The 21,423-nt window shown below is 39.1% G+C and overlaps 1 protein-coding gene and 1 long non-coding RNA gene across 2 annotated transcripts; both read left to right on the plus strand.

The window, feature by feature from the left end:
- The first annotated feature begins 221 nt into the window (after nt 1-221).
- On the plus strand, nt 222-2,035 carry LOC114311135 (uncharacterized). Its single transcript, XM_082918019.1, has 3 exons — nt 222-632; nt 1,118-1,272; nt 1,393-2,035. The coding sequence occupies exons 1-3, from the start codon at nt 222-224 to the stop codon at nt 2,033-2,035; spliced, it is 1,209 nt and encodes a 402-aa protein (XP_082774145.1).
- Nucleotides 2,036-14,776: 12,741 nt separating this feature from the next.
- Nucleotides 14,777-20,259, plus strand: LOC114311185 (uncharacterized). Its single transcript, XR_014363861.1, has 2 exons — nt 14,777-16,142; nt 19,991-20,259. It is a non-coding gene; the product is annotated as an uncharacterized LOC114311185 (long non-coding RNA).
- The last annotated feature ends 1,164 nt before the right edge of the window (nt 20,260-21,423 follow it).

Below are 21,423 nucleotides of genomic sequence, written 5' to 3' on the forward strand. Positions count from 1 at the left end.
CGAGCATGGAATACGATGTCAACCTGTTGCCCAATTATTGTCAACATGAGGAAAAGACTTTCTTATCAGCGCCATGGGCTAACGGGATTACTCATGTGGGTCAAAGTTTCGAAGGGGGAGCGCAAGCTTTCCTGAATGTCCTTTGCAAATATGTGGTGGAGTGTGGGTTTAATTTCAAATACTTGAAGAATGACCCAGTATGAATTACTGTTGTCTGTTCGATGCGTGACATGAAGGGGTGCTCGTGGTTTGTGCACGCGCGAGTTTTGGATGCTAATGGGTTTTTCTACGCTCGAAAATGGGACAGGGAGCACAATTGCGGTGTCGCTATTCGCACCGTGAAGAATAGTCGCCTCGGGTCAAATATTGTATCCGATATTTTCTCACAACGTATATGCGACAAGCCTCTTACAATTCCGAATAATGTTGCATTTGATTTGAAAAAGAACTACAGGCTTGAGATAAGTTATTGCGTCGCTTGGCTAGGTGTCGAAAAAGCTAGGGGCGAGTTATTTGGTGCACATTCCGCATCTTTTGACCAACTACGTTGGTATAATGAGGCCGTTATGGAACACAACCCGAGCACTTACATCAACATTGAATGCGATGAACATGACAACCGTGTCCAAACGGTACTTCATATCGTTCAAGGCATGTATTGACGGATTCAAACATTGTCGCCCATTACTTTTCCTAGATAGCACTTTCTTGAAGGGAAGGTTCAAAGGAAATTTACTTGTTGCCACTACAAAGGACGGAAACCGAGGTAACTAACACACACTTCCATAGTATTTTCAAATTTATCAACCTTTGTCATTGTCGCACACATGCCCCTGTACATTACACAACATACTAACAACACGTGACAAACCAGGTCTGTTTCCAATAGCGTTTGCGATCGTTGGAGAGGAGAACACAACAAACTGGGTCATGGTTTTTGTAGAACCTCCGAAATGCGTCCGGTGATGATAGGACCTTCACATTCATTTTGGACCGACACGTTGGATTTATTGAGTCAATGCCCATTATCTTCCCCATTGCACACCATGCATTTTGCTTGCAACACCTGCAGAGGAACCTTAAGTACTAGCTTAAATATATGAATAATTTGCCCAAGATTGGGTTGATCACCAAGTTCAACAACTGTGCATATAGTCCAACAGTTTCTACATTTGAGGATATGGTTGGAAAGTTCACCGGATCCGATAAGGCAATTGCGACTGATTTCCTCCGAGATCTCCCTCCCCAAAATTGGGCTAACGCTTATTTCAGGTGCATAACATCTTCATGCCACACACTTTATACTTCGTTTCCAACTTACCCAATTTTTTTGCCCTACCCTATTACATTTACTTATTCTGTATTCATTGTGGTCAATGTCACGTAACGCAGGGGCAACCGATATGGCAAGATGTGTTCCAATGCCTCCGAGTCTTTTAACAACTGGATTACCGAGGCCCACCACCTTCCAATAACTAGATTGGTTGATAGCATTAGAACACGAATAATATGGCAGATGTCAACATGGCGAGACACTTTGCATAAATGGGCTAGAGTTATATGTCCGAAGATGGAAAAGCGAATAGAAAAATCTTACAACACCGACAGGTCATGGAATGTAAGCCAATCAAACTCCAATGTGTACGAATTCCACTCAAACTCGTCCGTCATGGTGGACGTTGACCGACGCACATGTTCATGTTTTCAGTGGCAGATTAACGGGTTTCCGTGCGTACATGCCATTGTTGCAGCACGTAGAAGTGGGCGAGATTTGTGCACGTTGATCGAGCCGTATTTCCATATGTCTGAATATCGGTTCTCGTACACCCGTAGCATTATGCCTATACCAACTATGGAACAACCACAACCAACTGGCCACGACTACGTCATACTGCCACCCACCGTCAAACAACCACCAGGAAAGCCAAAGAAAAAGAGGATACCATCCCATGGAGAAGAAGTGCAACCAATCCGTTGTAGCAAGTGTGGCCGCATGGGAAACCACAATAGGAAGACATGCAAAGAATCAATCTAGCATTTCAAACCACGAATCGGGGGTTTACTATTTTTTGAATTAAACTATGTTTCATTTTCAGTTAATAACCATGGGGGATAGTCATATATTTCCCTTCAGTTCATTTCATTTTTCCAAACAATTTTGTGGTAATGACATTTTTCCAACCACCAGGAAAGCCAAAGAAAAAGAGGATACCATCCCATGGAGAAGAAGTGCAACCAATCCGTTGTAGCAAGTGTGGCCGCATGGGAAACCACAATAGGAAGACATGCAAAGAATCAATCTAGCATTTCAAACCACGAATCGGGGGTTTACTATTTTTTGAATTAAACTATGTTTCATTTTCAGTTAATAACCATGGGGGATAGTCATATATTTCCCTTCAGTTCATTTCATTTTTCCAAACAATTTTGTGGTAATGACATTTATCCACATTCCTATCAATTTTATAATATATTATGACCATTTTACGTACACTCTAAATTTTTACCATTCCCCATGCGGTAGGCATGGGGTGTGCATATACCTAACTTTGTGTGACACCTTGTCATACCTGGTAGGGGTGCCCACCATCCCTGGCCACAAAGTCCTATTAATTGATTGATTTTAGACAAACAACATCATACACTACCACACAACAGCCACCTTTTGCCCACCTTTTGCCAACCATGCTTATATTGATGAGCACGAAAAAAAAAAAACAAACAAACAAACAAACTGAAATATTACATTAACTTCCCAATATAACCTTAACCAACAAGCATATCACCTCATACCATAACGTTTATCACGCATACTCATTGAACTACATTATTTTTGTACTTATTTATCTATGTAAGATTTTGTTGGACACACACACCCTAACATGACACAATTTCACACATCAGATGCGTACGTAATAAGTTCAAAGAAAAACAAACAAAATACAAACAAACCATCGCACACAATGCCTGTGACCGACCAAATGCATCCATTACATACACTTCTCAGCGTTTGCTTATCTAACATGTGGAACACACCCTCAAAATAAATTTACATTGCATATCTAATGCACTTTTCATATTGGTCGCTCATATTAACATAAGATCACACAAAAAAAACATGCTATATTCATACACACTTAAAAATCATAAACAACACCTACTTGTCCAACTGACCCCCGTCATTCTTCGCATCATATTCATAAACACATGGACATGGCCACAAATTAATTATAATATAAAAGTTGAGTTAAACAATTCACCCAACATTAAAAATTCAGCAACCACTAACCAAAATTACTTTCATATCGTGCGTGGAAACCCCAAAAAAACATAAACGATGCAAACACCCTTGTCATGTATGTAAACCATTACGTATTATGCCAAATTGAAAACAACGACGACCAAAAAGACATTGTAAACAAACTGTCACGCAGTCAACAAAACTTGTTTCTGCCCTCTCGCACGATTGTTCACAAAACCCTTCACCATGTTTGCCTGCAATATGACACAATTATCCCCCTGCAACGACCAGAACACATCAACATGGTGGACGTATTGCCGCATCACAACATACAACAGTATAGCACAGTCCTCTCTGCATTGTGTGACATCAAAAAAACAAAGTTTGTTAGCCAAATTATACAACCTCAGAATAAATTACATCCACACCACTATACTGTATGGATTTTCAATCTACATAATGCGTACGAGTCAGGCTTCTGCTGCGGACAATCAATGACTAACTCCAACGGAGTGTCACCAGCTTGTGTCTTGTCATCCTCAACAGGCCCAGAAATGAAGTCCTTCTGAATTTCAAGAATTGTGTCCCTTTGCCACACAATGACGCATACATTACTAAACCACAAAACACGATACAGTACGTACAACAAAGCAACCAAACACACATCATTTGTAAAAACTCACCACAAACATCGTCTCCCTAAAGTGTTTGTATTCAATCCCAACACAGGGCCTCATAGAGTTATAATGCTTCCACTCTCCACTCTCGGTGTCATACACCACGAGAGTCCAATGAGCCTGACAACAAATCGGGAAATGTATGTACCAATAGTTCTTACAGGCCGCCAAAATGTCCAAAACAAACCTATCCCTTACATCGGTGTTGTCGTTCCGCAACATATCCTGCATTGTTACCAACCCAATTTTAGTATTTACCCACAGCTACCAACACCATCTCAAAATTATAAATAATAATTAACAACTTACAAGGCATATACTGCTAACAATGTGTGATTTATCTGGAAACTCCACCCCAGTAGCCCTTTGTTCTTGTTCCTCCATTAACAATATTGCGTACGCGCTGATTACCTGCAACATAATGACAATCCACTAAAACACTCACTACAATTACCATATGCCCACTACATAATACACTTATCGCAAAACAATCACTCACATTGCTACGCACTGACGCTGGGCAGATGAGTGATTTCAGGTCTGAAAAATAAACGCCCACATCGTGTTTACCATCTTGCCACATCACCGCCCTACAGACAACATAACGATCATGACAGACAATTACATGCACAACTCGAAACACAATCAAATCAAATTAGTATAACATATCGGTCGCCATATTCGGTATACGCATTCTTAATCTTCTCTTTCTCCATCATAGTCATCAATTTCTACACTCAGAGGTGGTCGTTTATGTCAAACCCGGACCACTGCCGACCACTCTTCGTAACCGCATCGACGTCAATCACATTCTTCTCTGCCCCACATACGAACTTAAACCTTGTAACTTCTACCACATTACTATCATCCGCAATGGTCACCTTTGGTGATACTTTCCATGAAGCCAGATATGCAAAATCAGACATCCTATGTCCCCCCCTCACCATACTTTTTATGTTCCTCACCAAAGTGCTCTGCCCACATTCAATCCGGTCGCTTGACTGCATACTTGGTCCCACAACAGCAACTTCCGGGAGTTGTGTACTTGTTGTCCCCGTCACACCACCCAGCATGCTAGGCAGGTACTGATTACTTATCCACACATATCCCCCGTCCTGCGCAATCGCACCAACACCATGCACTCCTGCAGCACCAAACGATGTATGCACATCTGCTGTTTTCATCCCAACACAACAAATCCCATCATCACACCCAACACCCATCCCTTGGAATGCCTGTGTGACGTTGTGCACAGCTTGTTCGGCTAATTGGTCTTCAAGTCTACCTATTGTCTTCCGCAACTCCGAGTTTTCCTCCACCATTTTCCTAAACTTGTCGTCCTTCACCTTGAACATGCAAGTGAAACCACCAATTATATCCACAGCTTGTTTCTCTTTCATCCTTTTCAATTGTTCAACCTCGTCTTGCAACTTCATTATCATGGAATCTTTAATCATGGATTGTGTATGCAGTGAATCAATTTCCACTAACGCTTCTGTGAGTTTTACATTATCACCACCCTCGCGCATTACATGGCTTGAGCGGCTTACCGTCAATCTGATACCCTGTTTGTCTAGCCCACCAACCACCATGTTAGAACCAATGCGACTTGTGTCATCACTACCACTTAGCCCAAGTTTGCCACCCACCCCACCAAGAAACACGCCGTCATTGTGATCATCACCCTCACTCACATCATCATCGACCCTTCCATCCCCAACTACTCTATCAGTCCCATCATTACTATCACGTCCACCTATTTCCCTATATGCATCAACATTACCGTCTGGCCCTTTATCAAAATCTTCCCCAGCTATGATAACTTTTTCGTATGGTTCCCTGACAAGCCTTCCAGCCCTCACCTGACACAAATGCACGTGCAAAAACCCACCATTACAAACGTACAAAGTCAAAACATACAACAAAACTAATTACTTACGTACCTGAAACAGTGCCTCAGATGTCAAATCCAAACCACGTGTCCTCACCAGCAACGTGCTTATGTTCCATTTCAAGAACCTTGGGAACATGATCGGTTTACAAGTGGCCACAATGTTGGTATGTTCACATAACCAATACTGTGTGACACCCAAAACCAACAGTTAACGAATTGCAACATTCCAATGTCTAAACATATGCATCCAGGCAATGCAACTAACCAGTAAACACGTAATAAGTTTACAAACAAAACTGTTTGTTAGCCTATATACATACCAGGAGGGCAACGACGCAACTGGTAACTTTATCTAGTTTTTGGTAAAATTCCCGCACTGACCCCATAAGTGTGTTCAGAATTGCTTCTGTCCAATCATACGTTTGCATTGTGTCCAAGTTATTGATGTAGCGCACAAACCCCCAACTAATCGTCTCCCTAGACATTGAAAAAAAAAGCTTCCCACAAAAATAAAGACACAGCAGTTTTGCCGTGTCTTCCTCGTCACGAACCGATCTACCTTTGACAGCATCATCAAGCAACGTTTTGATCAGATTTGCAATTATTCTCCCTATGCCATCACCCTGTCGCTAGATGAAATCTGAAGCCGGCCTTGTGCCTGGAGTTAGGTCGAGATGTTGGTCCCCACACTGCAATCCAAACACCAACCTAATGTTTGCATTCCTAATCTTCACTGGACAACCGCCAATGTAGAACGCATCGTCCCATTTATTGAATGTCCTCAAAATCTTCAACACAAGATCGTCACACTTCCTATACTCGTTCCAATCCGGTTTGTTAATAACAATGGCTTCAAACATGAGCCAAAATGGTGTCTTTCTCAACCGCCGAAAGTGTCCATCATGCAACCCCAACTCGGACACCACCTTAATAACACCTGCCATGTTCGACTGGAAATTGATACGATGTGTCGTCTTCTTAGGTGACACTCATTTCTGTGCGACATTTTGAGGGGGTTTGAACAACACACGACCTTGCATTTTCACGCTTAACTTCGACGATGACGGGACGAGCATTGTATCCAACCATTTACGTTCACATGACCTAGTCCACGGGCTCCTCATCCGTGCAACTTCTGCATATAAAAGCACAACATTAGTAACTAAAATTCATGAACAGTTGTACATATGATACATTGCCTCTATACCAATAGCAACATTTTTTTTAGCCTCCTAAATTGTTCACACACACCCATCATAATACGTCACGATAAAGCAACCCCTAAACCTTACAATTGATATACACAACATCACACACCAACAACTCAAACAACAAATTATGCTACAATATTAGTAAAACATGTGTCACGCATGACTGCCATCCAAATTCGACCCACATTATATCTTAACATATTAACTAGGGGCGTGGGGGCAGGAGTCCCAACATTTGTCTTCAAATGCCAAAAGTGCACCCACACATACACATTTTACGAACACACACAGACGGACAACAACCACACAACCTACATACCAACTACCATTCAACAGTCCACACACAAAACACACACACATACAGACAAACCATGAATAAACTCACACACAGAGGGTAATAAACGACCCAACCAAGACGACATTCACACATCACACATATACGCTTGATACACAATGGGACAAACTGACTCACACACTATTATATACAATATATATGCACATTTACAGCCCACCGTTAACACCTCACCAACATAAGGATTCAATAAGAACAACTTACGATTGTTCGTCATTATAACAGGGTCACAGATTAGTGCCGTTAGTCCACCGTCATCACACCAACAACCCTAATCGTCGCCCACAGAAAACCCTAAAATTTCGTCTCCAGCCCCTAAACCCCAAACTACAACGCCCACCCAACAACAACATAATCGTATTCTTCACTTACATCATTCAGATCCAAAACACCAAATCTCAAAGATTAACACAGCAATTCAAAACCTGATCACACCAACTACAACAACAAGATTATAGGGATTTGACGACATCATGTTCCGGTGATTGAATAATTCAATTGGGTATTCCATAAAACACAAATGGTATCGACATACGAGTTAGGTTGACATAATCTGGTTAGATTTTCATCCCGTCACACACGTAGCAACCAATACCATCTACTATAGCCCTTTTCCCAATGTGACACCCAAACTCGTCCCACTTCCTATGGAATACCAACACCCCATGGCCCACTAACATTCAAGACGAGGGCACGTTAGTAAACACACATGAAGTAGGACTAATCAGACTACAAAATATCTTTTAGGACTATTTGGACCACCTTTTCACATTTTAGGATTTATCCGTAAGTCTCCCTTTTATAATAACTCTAAAATTAAATATGAAAAATTACACAAAAAATGTTTGAGCTTGAATCTTATAATAAAATAAATTTTGATTTTATAATTTTATTAATTCAAATCTTAATATTTTGATTTGTTTTTAATATAAATTATTTACCTATTTTCGTAGATAAAACAAACAGAAAAATAATATTTTAGCCATTAAACTCAATATAGGTGTACATGAAATATTTAAAACATTATTTTTCATTGAGTTTAATAACTATTTTTTTTTTTCTTGTCAGTTTTATTTAGTAAAAGTACGCAAGTAGTTTAGATTGAAAACAAATCAAAAGATCAATATCTAAATTGACAAAATTAAAAATTAAGAATTTATTTTGTTATAGTAATCAAGTTTTTTTTTTTCAATTAAAAAAAGGGACAATCTCGAAAAAAAAAAAGGTATAAACTTAAAATAATTGCAAAGTGGTGGAAGTATAAGACTTAATTGTACAATCTAATGCATAAATTATTTGTACTTTCATGACATTGTAATTATTTTGTGTTGATACCATTTTTTTTGCAATTCTCCCATAAATAAATGATAAAATATAATTTAAAGATTTAAAAAAAAAAAAAAGAAGTGAAATTAACTTGTGTCTAGGGACTTAGAAAACCAAATTCAGAAAATACCCAAAATGCTAAATTTATGGTGTACAATAAAAGTTTTATGTGAGACCCTATCATTAATGATGAATCTAGACCTTTGATTTTAAATTCTGTTAGCTTCTGATTCTTTGTGCTTGGATTCATAGAACTGCTATTTTTAGGTGTGTACCAAACAACCCGTAATATGGATAAATCATTATCAACCACCAATGGCTGTCTACCTGTTAGCAAAAATCGGGTTCAGGCCAAATTGACAGAGGAGATTCGATAGAGACACAAACAACCAACAAATCAAGCAATTGTGGTTTGAATGTTCTATGCATTGACAAATTTAATGACTTCTTTGGAGATTGTAATGTGACGAAACAAACTAAAAACTGATATAGTATTGCTGAAATTGTTACTTGTTACAAAGATTTGAACAAAAACAAAAACAAACAAAAAAACAAAAATACAAAAGAATCAGAAAAAAATTTACAGATTAAAATAATCAGAAAATGATTACAAAACTATTAAATTAAAATTACTCCTAAAAGGAATAAACTACTCCTAGGCTAGAAGCTATCTATTTCTAATTGAACTCATGTAGAGTTGTGTTGATAATTGATCACTTTTTGTTGTGTCTGCTTGCCCTAGGTAGTTTCCCTTCAAGACTTGAAGGACCACAATCGTTGCAACATCATGGGCAGTTCCACATAGCCACTAACCCACGTTATTTTCCTTTCCTTTCCTTCACTTCTTCTCATATAAATCCTTGAATGATGGAAATCTGAGTGTGCACGTGGCTTTACCACTTTGTAATCACTCTAGCTACACCAACAAAACAAATAAAATAATAATAATAATAATAATGAAATATAAATATATATATATATATATATATGGTCATAATTTTATATTAAAAATAATTTATGATCTAACTTGATATGAAATTTGGCTGCAATTAACAAGTCATAATCAATTAAACGGGACTTGGCCATAATTAATAAGTCATAATCAACAGAAAATTATTTTTTTGTGCCAACACTACCCTACACCCGTCATTGATCCACAGTTGACTTAGTAATTTCCAATATTTGTGAGAAATCAATTACGAAGAGATTGATGAGAGAGAAACCATGGGAGCTGATGTACCGATTTCAAGTTTATTAGAGAAATTAAACAAGTTGAAAGACGTTGTCCAGGAAAGATTTATCTATCCAAGACTGAGAAATCATGTATATTGTAAAATAAATTGATGTATATTATTGATTGATGTGTATTACAAGATTGTTGTATATTTTGATTTGTATGTTACAAGCTATTATATAGGAGAGGTGTGAGGTAAGTGAGTGGTGGTAGTGGATGGTAGTGGAGGTGGTGGGTGGTAGTGGAGATGGTAAGTGTGTTAGGTTTAGTGGGGTGGATGTAGTGGGTTAGGTTAGTGGGTTAGGTTTAGTGTACGTTAACAGCCCCCCTCAAACTCAAGGAGGATAGGAACTAACCAACTTGAGTTTGAAGAGAGTAACAAAACAGAAAAGTAAACTGATAAATAAAAAACAACACAGGATAGGAGACACGGTATGGTCGTGTCGGACCGTTGTAGCAGACAGTTTACGGGGTCATGTCGGACCGTTGTAGAAGACACTGTGTGGTCGTGTCAGACCGATGTAGAAGACAGTTTATGGGGTCATGTCGGACCGTTGGAGCAGACAGTTTACGGGGTCATGTCGGACCGTTGTAAAAGACAGTTTACGGGGTCATGTCGGACCGTTGTAGAAGACAGTTTACGGGGTCATGTCGGACCGATGTAGCAGACACTGTGTGGTCGTGTCAGACCGTTGTAGAAGACAGTTTATGGGGTCATGTCGGACCGTTGTAGAAGACAGTTTACGGGGTCATGTCGGACCGATGTAGCAGGACAGTTTACGAGGTCATGTCGGACCGTTGTAGAAGACAGTTGTAGAAGACAGTTTATGGGGTCATGTCGGACCGTTGTAGAAAATTGTGGTGGTGCACCAAGGGGGTGACTTAGGGAGTGCGCCATGGGCGACTTATACATTATACTGGTATAACCCCCCCTCAAACTCAAATAGGTGTGAAGATAGAAACCTATTTGAGGTTGAAACAAAGGGATTGATAAAGCTGACCGGTGTAAAAGACACTGTATGAGTGTGTATATAGGCTGCCCAAAAAAAAATATACATGGATGTAGATATCGAGCCCTCAAAAGTCGTGCCCTCAAAAGGTGTGCCCGCACCCTCAAAAGGCGTGCCATCAAAAGGCGTGCCCGAATGCATCAAAAGGCGTGCCTGTTTGTCGGCGAGAAGAGGCGCGCGATGCGCGTGGCTGCCTCGGCTATTTAACCAAGACAGAGCTGAGGCAGAGGCGAAGACAAACAATTGGCGAAAATCCACTGAAAAACTCTTCGTTTTGCTGAGAAGGTTTTGCTGAGAAGATACTCTGTAACACTCTCTAGAACACTCTGTTGCCCAGAAAAAATGGCTTCGTCGTCCCGCGGGCTGCTTACCCTCTTTCCCGACCTCAACGAGTCTACAGGAGAGAGAACTGGTGCGGTGGCCAGTGAACCTCAACCAAACACTGCTGGGTTTGCTCCGCTGAACTTTCCGATGCGGTCTGTGGAGCAAAAAATGGCGGTGCAGTCGGATGTGGAGGCCAATCAGTATACGTTGAAGGCATGTGTGGAGTCCATGACGGCGGTCACAAATCTGTCGCACCGGCTACAGAGTAGGACAAATGAGGTGCAGCAGTTAAACTCCCAGCTGGCTCTGCTCCAACGCATGTATAAGGATGCGCGAGCAGAGATGAGCGTGCTAAGGGCAGAAAACAAGGAGCTGAAGCGGAAGGCCACCGTGATGTTCCGATTTGGAGGGCCGCCATATGCTGCAGTGGAGGAGCAAGGAATAGTGGTCATGCCCAGTGGAGTGGGAAACACGGAGGCAACACCGGCAAGGACTGCCCAGGACGGAGGAAAGAAGAAAAGACCGACGGCCGAGTAGAGAAGAAAATCCCCGCCTGTGGGTGTGGTTGTTTTGTTTGTGGGGTTTTTTTTTTTTTTTTTTTTTTTTGTTTTTTTTTTTTTGTTTGTTTGTTTGTTTTTTTTTTTTTTTTTTTTTTTGTTGATGTAAAAGTGTGAACGGGGGGAACCCCGACATGAATAAAAGGAGTGTGGTGTGCAAGTTCATCGTTTGTTTTTTTTTTTTTTTTTTAAATAATAATAATGATAATAATAATAATAATAATAAGAGGAGACAAGCCAACATGGGTGGCTTGGAAACGATATGCTGGGTTGGTGCAATATAATAAAATAAATATAGAGATATATATATAGAGATATATTAAAAGAAGAGATAGTGGAGTGGGTGATGATTAAAAAAAAAAAATGTTGGCATCAGAAATCCCGGGGGTGTGTGTGTGAGTGTGGGTCACATATCCAAACACAATGATGAAAGATAGATGGTTGGCAGGTGAAAGAGTAAACAAATATGAAAATATGATGAGAGGTGGGTGGCACAAGTGCGATTGATATATTTTATGATTGTGTGGCAGGGGCTCACCTGAACACCACGCACCCAGCTGACCCCAAGAGAGAGAGAGAGACCCGAGATGGGTTTGATATATGTTATCCACGTGGGAGGAAGAAATAGGGCGTAATGGTTTGTGGGTTCTGGGATCAATCCCTGGGCCGATCACCGTCTGGCTGAGGTGAGTGTTCCAGTCATTGTCTGTACTCCCCGGAATGCTCCCCGCTATCAAAGAACACCTATTGCCGAGAAGGCGGTGGAGGCGGAGAATGAGGGCCTCCTCGTCGGGGGCGATGAGGCCACACTGGACGGAAGGGCGGAGGTAGTTCATGCAACGGAGTCTGCAACTCGTTCCGCAGCGGAGAGACCCGAGATCTCGTGGGAAGAGTGCGCCACCGTCCCTCACCGTCCTTGCAGAAACAGTGGAGAGAGGAAGTCCTCCATTTGGTCCTTGAGGAGGTGCATGCCGTGATGGAGTTTGGTGAAGAAGTGGGTTTGCGTGGCCTTCGGGGAGGCCGACTGGTTTCGAAGGGAAGGGGAAGGTGTAGAGCTAGATGGTTTGCCACCAGCCGGAGACAGAGGGGTGCTTGGAATCTGGGGCTGAGATGGAGTTAATGAACTCGCGGATGATCCGCTGCTGGCGACTCTGCCACGTGCCGTACCAGACGGTGTGGACGGTGATGTTGGCGGTCAGGACCGGTCCCATGTGGTACTTCATGTGGACGAACTCAGAGGATCCCTCGAACTTCTTCGACCCCCCGAATTGGAGATCGGAGGAGTTGATTTTCTGATTGGGCCATGGCCGCCACCCGATCACCGGAGTTATGAACAAGAGGGCGAGGACCGCCACAAGCGGTGGTGGCGCCGAAGACATGTTCGTAGTTTCGGTGGTGGAGAGTATTCAAAAAATGTTGGGGGGAGGGAGAGAGACTAGATCGCTGATGATGTGGAGGACGGCTGGTCCTTCACCTGTCTCTACCGTGAAGGAAGAGGAGAGAGAGGGCATCTGGTGACAGATCCTCTTAAGGCCAGAGTAGTCTCAGTTGGGTTTATTGAAGGTGGTGGACTCGAAGAAATTTCAAGGTATGTGTAGAAAATTCTAGTGGATTAGGTTGAGGTCCGGCGGGCGGCCAAGGCGAGGTTGCCGCCCGCCCGCCGGAAGGCGAAGAACACCAAGATTTTTAACCTATAGCTCTGATACCATGTAAAATAAATTGATGTTACCAGTACCCTTCTTCGCTCTGTTTATTCTGCTGAATTTTTAATCGAAACTTTCCTCCTCAACACACCAATTCATTGCCGACGCGAAGATCTCAAAAATCTTACCAAAAACCTGCCAATTCCACCATGGACCCAATTACGGTTCAGCTCCAAATTGAAAAAATTCGTGAAGAGCTTAAAAGCTGTACATAGTAAGTCGCGGCCTCGCAGAGACCATTCGGCAATCAATCACAAAGCCCATGAATTTGAAGATGATGATGATGATGAACTTGTTGGATTTGGAGATGTGGCAGAGAAGAATCTGGTAGATCGACTGATCAACGACGACGAGAAAAGCCTCCGCGTGATTTCTCTGGTCAGCGAAAAGGCTGTGGGCAAGACAGCTCTGGCAAGGAAGGTTTATAACAGACTCGACGTTCGGTAGTCTTTCGAGTGCCGTGTTTGGCTCCATGTTCCCAAAAATATTTAATGCAAGGATCTGTTGATTGTCTTACTCAAACAGATTCCGATGGGGGTGTTGAAGGGGGTAGAGCTCATGAGCGAGGACGAGCTGTCTGCTCTGCTTTTCCAGACTTTAATGGAGCTCAGGTTTCTAATAGTCTTGGATGATGTCTCCTCGTTTGATGTCTGGCTCATGTTAGCATGTCCCTTTGCAGACGCCGCCAATGGTAGGAGAGTCATCGTCACTACTCGCGACTCTAAGATAGCCTCGGATGTTGATCCGTGGAGTCGCCCACCGCTGGAACTCAAGCCCTTCACTGATGAGCTGAGTTGGGAATTGTTCTCGAACAAGTTTCGTGTAGGCAGACATGACACAGATACACACCACCAGTTAAACAGTTACAAGGTAAAAATTCTGAAAATATGCGGCGGTTTGCCTCCAGCAATTGTCCTGCTTGGACGATTGTTGTCGACTATACAATCTAATGAGTTGGTCTGTGTAATTGATAGTCTTTTAATCGACTTGGACAAACTTGATCAATCAGTGATAAAACAATGTTTTCGTGATCACCTCTCTCAAATATTATAGCTTTATGTTTTCGTGAGCTACGGTCTAAGTTGAAGCTATGTTTTCTTTACTTGGCTCTCTTTCCTAAAGAGTATGAGATCTCTGTGCGGAGGCTGTTGCAGTTGTGGATTGCAGAGGGTTTTGTGAAAATGTCAAGTACCCAACAACCTGAAGATATAGCCGGTAAATATTTGAAAGAACTCGTGCACAGAAACATGATTGAAATAGCAACAAGGAAGGAATATCGAAGGCATAAAACATGCCGAATGCCAAGCTTTCTTCATGATTTCTTCTTTCAAAAATCTGAGGTTATAGGATTTATTCACGCCCACCATTGCAGAGCGAATTGTACACCTATAGATTCAACTGCTCAGCTTAATACAGATTCACCGGCTGATCAGCCTAATACAGATTCATCTGCTCAGAATAATATAGATTTACTTGCTCAGCCTAATAATGTTTGTTTATCAGATGTTTGTTTTAAAGCCCAAACGAGAGGTACATCCAACGAAAAAATCAATAAGTTGCTTAAAACAATTATCGATAGGAGGGGACCTAGAGGTTTTGTGTTGACGAGGGTGCTTGATCTAGAAGGTGCCCACAGACCATTGCTACATGCGAAACTCGGCAAGTTTTTGAGCAACTTAAGGTACATAAGCTTGCGATGGACCGGTATAGACTCATGTCCGAAGTCTATTGGCGATCTACCGTGCCTGGAGACTTTAGATTTGAAGTATACTAACATAACCAATCTGTCGAGTTCCATTTGGAAGGCGAAGAACCTTCGACATCTGCTTATGAACGAGGTGTCCATTCCAAAGCCGTCATCATAAAAACAGTCTTCAACTTCAATGTCCAACATTCAGACCTTAACGGGCCTCCGTATCGATTTTGAGGACCCCAAAGAATACGGCTTGAACAGATTCACCAGCCTTCGGAAATTGGGACTGACTTGCCATTCAAGATCATCAGTGGAGAAAACATGGGATTGCATCTCACAACTAAACAAACTTCAAACTTTCAAGCTGAGGTCAAGAGATCATCAATTCGGTCAGCCTTCAGAGCTCGTGATTCCTGACAATCTGACAATCCATCCGTCTCTCTCAAACTTATATTTGTTCGGAGTGTTCGGAATGTTCGAAGTTCGAAACCTTCCCCAAAACCTCAAAACCCTGACACTGTCAATGTCGAAAATCAAAGAAGATCCAATGCCGGAGCTAGGGCAGTTTCTGCCTCAGCTGAACATACTCAGGCTTTTTGCTGACTCTTTTGTAGGGGAGAAAATGAATTGTCTTGGTGGGGGATTTCCCAAACTTCGTGTGTTGAAATTGTGGATGTTAGAAACCTTCAAGGAGTGGATCGTTGAGGAAGGTGCTATGCCCGAACTTGAAGAATTAGAAATTAGAGGTTGTGAAAAACTGGAAAAGTCACAAGGATTGGAGCGGCTGAGTCACCTCAAGGAATTGACTTGAACAAACATGAAGCGGGAATTTGTAGACGATGTTAAACAAAATCTGGCGTCCGTGGACAGATCGCGCATACTACTCACCAACAAGTTCAAGTCTTCAACCACTCTTGCATGTAAGTCTTCTGCTTCTTTTCCTTTTTCTTTTTCTTTTTTTTTGATGGAAAATTGCTATCTATAATTATATTTCTTATCTTAGTTTCTCATGACGAAACACAAATGAGTGAATTTCACATGCATTTACTAATGAGAGCCTCTTTGTTTTTTGTTTTAGAATGAGAAAAGGGAATAATGAGTAATGTTACATTTATCATATTTTCATACCACATTCAGTATATATACCATCTCATGTTCAACACATCATTAGTGTAATAAGACCTTTCACTCGTGTCTATTTCCAATGCAATGCACACACATGAGATAGTACACTAACATTGTGTTTGGTTAGAAAATTTGAGAAGAAATTTGAAAAGAAAAAAAAAAAGAAAAGGTAAGTAAAATATAAATAAAATATACTTATATTTCACCTAATTTCACACACATTTTCTCTTTCTTTTTCTAAATCCTTTCTCAAATCCTCCAATCAAACACAACGTAAATTTCACATAAAAAAATGATAAGTGTTACCATTACTCAATGAGATTATATATAACATTACTCCTATTTAATTTCTTCAGCACTTATATATATATGTGTGTGTGTGTGTGTGGATTTTATTAACAAGTACCCTAAGGATGCATTAAATACGGTTGGCCACATCTACTATCATAGAAAAGACTATAAATATATTTTATTAGAGACTAAACTATTTTTTTCTCCAATTCCTTCTATTTTAACATTATATGTTTTTCATAGAGTTTTTTGCTTTAACATTTTTTTTATCATGCCTTTATTTTTAAATAACATTTTGTGGATTTTTTTAAATATTTTTTTTTAAATGTCTTCTATTTTCCATCATAATTAAATTATATGGTGTAAGGAAAATGAATCTAAAAATTAAAAAAAAAAATTTAAGTGCATATAATTTTTTATATTTGTTATAAAAATAAACGGACATATAAAAAAAATTAAAAAATAAACGGAAAAATATATGTTCTTTATTTTCCTTGCACCATATAATTTAATTATGATTGAAAATCAAGGGCATTTAATTTTTTTTAAAAAAATCTACAAAATATTATTTAAAAATAAAGGCATTTAAAAAATAATAAAAACATTCTATTACAAAAGTATATGGGGTTAAAATAGAAGGAATTGGAGAAAATGGTTGTTTAGTCTCTAGTAAAATATATTTATAGTATTTTCTCTTTTATATGATACTGGAGGTGATTATGAGTATTTAATGCATCCTTAAGTGATGGTATTGAGATATGTATCGGTATTGGCAATATAGTGTCGATATCAATAGTAAATAATAGATATAATGGTGAATTGAGCAATCTCACTTTGTGGTGTAGACCACGACCTAGTTGAGTTAGTGAGAGACAAGATTTGTCTACATAAGTTCATTTACAATTGTTTTTTTTATTGCCCGATGACCCCACGTAAGATGGTGTTACTATTGCACTCAATATTTATTCTAATATCGAACCGAACAACATTAACTAATGATATCGCTATCGAAAGTTCAAAATCCCAATATCAGTTGATATTTAAAACCTATACATATATACCCAGGTGTTATATATCTAGAAAAAAGAATTAAAAAAAATGTCTAAAATTTGAATGAATGGTATAAATTTAAATTAATATCTCTATTAAAAATTATTAAGTATTCTTGACATACTATGTAACATTGTTTACACGGTGCTCCTCACAAATGAGAAACAACAAAACGCACCAGGTGAGTCATTCTATAACTCCGACCTATGATTAGCCTATAATACATTATTAAGATTGTCTAATAAGTAATTAAGATGAAATTCTAAGTTAAATGCATGTGTTATGTGTAATTGTGTTTATATCTATCCATGGTAGGAATATATGTCTATGTTTCTATTTTGGTATGCGAATTAAAGATCTTATCGGTGTCCGAACACGAAACTGATTAGATTAACATGTAATTTGGACTTTCTAGAAATTTATGATAGGTTTAATTGAATCCTAATTCAGAATTAAATAATTATAATAAAATAATTAGCACTAACTACAATTAATTAGCCTAAGTAAACCAAGCCTATATAAGGCCACTTCTAATTCATTCTACACACTTATTCCGTATTTTGAGCCCAACAAAAACGTAGAGAGAGGGAGAGAAGAGAGAACATGGAGATCAAAGCTCGAGGAGGAAGAATTACTTGGAAAATTGAAAGAATTGGAAGCGTAGTTGGAGAATTGGCTTGCTAACTTAAAGACATAGTAATCTAGAGCCGAATTGAAGAGTTTAGGTAAGGATTCAAGCTTTTAGTTGAGTCATTGAGACACTTAACACATGAATTCAAGAGAATTATGTTGATCAATGCAAGAATTGAGTTAATGAAGTAGGAAAGAGGACCATATCATGTATGCATGCATTTTCACCCCATTTTAAGTTTGAATTTCAAACAATTCTTACATGCATGTAATAATTCTAGCTTGGTTTTGAGAATTCACCACATTTCATGGCATTTTGTCTCAATTGATCATGTTTTGGAAGAAAAGAAATCATGTTAATTCATGCATGTTGAATTCATGTGAGTTTCAAGTTTGGTTCTAAAAGAATTGGCATGCATGAAAACAATAGGGGGAAAATGTTAGAAACCAACAATAATGTAGAAAAATTCCTAGCATTGGGGTAGATCTGCAGGAGGCGGAGCTTGATTTTGCGAAATGGCTTTCAATTCATGATGTTATACAAGTTTAGACATGATTTTTCAAGTTTTGGCCCAAAAGAAGATGATTTTGTTCATTGGAAATGGATTTTGAACTTTGAACAACAATCTGGAAATTCCAGATTCTGTATCTTCACTTAAGCGACCGAAGTGGCGCTCGAGCAACTACCCTTTGTTTTGGACCTTGACTCGAGCGACTAAAAGTTGGCTCGAGCGTAAAATTCAAGCTCCTAGTATTTTTGCAGACATAAGCCTTCACTCGAGCGACAGAACATGCGCTCGAGCTACCGCTCTTATCTTTAGACCTTGGCTTGAGCGAGCAGAAGTTGAGCTCAAACATAAAATGAGAGCTCTTAGAAGTTTTGCAGACCAAAGGGTCCACTCAAGCGACAAAAGTTACGCTCGAATAAACTGCCCTGTTTTTAGAATTTTGGCTAAGTGTTTCAAAGTATATTTGACATCCTCATTGCATCTTAGGCATTCTTAAGCCTTAATTAAGATATAATAATGAGGGTAAAATGCACCAAGATAGAGAAGAAATGAGTTAAGTGTTTTCTGAGCGTGTGTTTCAATGTGTATCCACTATGTGTTTGTGTAGGTCACGCACCATAGACTGTCTGATCTGTCCATTCTGACTGTTCTGCTACTGGAGCTATATCTATGAGTAATAACTCTGTAAAGCTATGTTTGACTTTAATTATTTTCTGATGATATGACATGATCTATTTTCTGAAATACTATTTTCTATATGGGCGAATGATTGTCCAGATTTCGTGACATTCTTAGCATCATGTGATATCTATTATCTGCTCTGTAAACGTATCAGATAATCATGAGTCAACTGAACATCTCATGTAATCATGAGTCAACTATACGTCCCATGTGATCATGGGTCAACTGTTATGGATCCTAATAAACGTCTTTGTGCACATGAGTCAACTATTTACGTCCTATATAAATTGGTTAACTATTCTGTTAATGCTAATGGATGTACCACGTATGATTATCTGTGAACTCTAAATATGAATATGAATCTATTTCTGATCTGAATTCTGAATTTTGATTTCTGAATCTGTTACGGACATCATTCATTAAAACCTTTACTCTGTTATCATTCACTAGGATCCAGCTCACTATATTATTAATGTATGTAGATGATCAGGCACGTGACCAGGCTCAGTGATAATTGCCTGGAGATCAGTTTTGTCAGCCAACCATCGCGCCTCCGGATAAGGTTCCCGAGTTAAAGTGTGGCTGTGATTCTACAAACAAGTTTTAAGTTATGTTTTCTTCTGTTTGTCTAAACAGTTTTGTATACTTTGTATTTAGGGCTAAGTCCCTTTGACTGTATCTGTGTTGGTGATGTAAAACTAACGTAAATATGACGTCACATATATGTATATATGCTTTAAATTTTATGTCACATGTATGTCTGCATAGCTCTATGAAAATTGTATTTGATATTTGCTTTCGCCAACCCCTCTAATTTTGTTTAATTGTTCAGAGGCCTTCTGTAATCCCAGAATTACTGACTGGTTACGATGCTAAACCTATAGGGACGGGTTTAGGTCGTGACACATTCCCTATTTTTCAACTACATGAGACATGTGAGATAGTATTGTCCCACCTATTAAGTTTTTCTTACATCATTGATTGAGAGTGCTATATAAACAATGTTACATTAATACTCTTCGATTATTGAATAGTTATCTTTGATATGCACATTTTAAGTTTTGGATATGCTTATATATGTACTAGCGTTATAGTTGTGCTATGCACAGCTTAAAACATATGTTTATTATGAATAATTTTTTTGTTTTTTAGGATTGTCTTTCGAATCCAGAATGTAGTTTTAAATTAAAAAATGCTAAAACTTCTAAATGAATTATCAAGTATTCTACATAATACTCACATAGATCATATCTACATGAGTATTATATAGATTATTTGGTATTTTTTATTTTATTATTATTATTATTTTTAATTTTATTTTTATTTTTTTGAGATCCCTAGTATTGTTCTTTTAGATTTTACAACTATCATGAAATGAAATTTTATTTTAAATTTTTCATACCTAACATTAATCTATTTTTTAGCTTATTCTATGTAAATATTCATCACAAAAATGACATAGCTATAGAGAAAATGTTAAGCTATGCATTCAAAGTTTGACTAATTAACACCAAATTTTCATAATTCTAGCATAGCTCAGTTCGACTTGCTTTGAAATTAACAACTTAATACAATATTTTGTCATGTACTATAAGGTAGAATTAAGGTTAATGTGGGGATATATTTTTGAGTACCGACACGTGGCAAGGTGACGCCGATGTATCAGCCGAGGTGCCATGCGGCAGGGTCATAACGCCGAGGTGATCTCGGTCAAGCCGAGGTTATCTCCGAAGATATCGGAATCCGAGATAAGAGATAAGGGACAAGAGTCCTAGAATAAAGAGGAGACTTAGCCAAGATAAGGATAAAGCTCTTAGAGAGTTTATCTTTATCTCTGAAGGAGTCCAAAGTAAGTACTAAACAAGAATCCATAGAAGTCAGGCTTCTAGTGGGATTAGGATTGAGGTAACTATAA

The sequence above is a fragment of the Camellia sinensis genome, chromosome 3 (genome assembly GCF_055761805.1).
Source record: "Camellia sinensis isolate YWXY chromosome 3, ASM5576180v1, whole genome shotgun sequence".
Classification (NCBI taxonomy): Eukaryota; Viridiplantae; Streptophyta; class Magnoliopsida; order Ericales; family Theaceae; genus Camellia; species Camellia sinensis.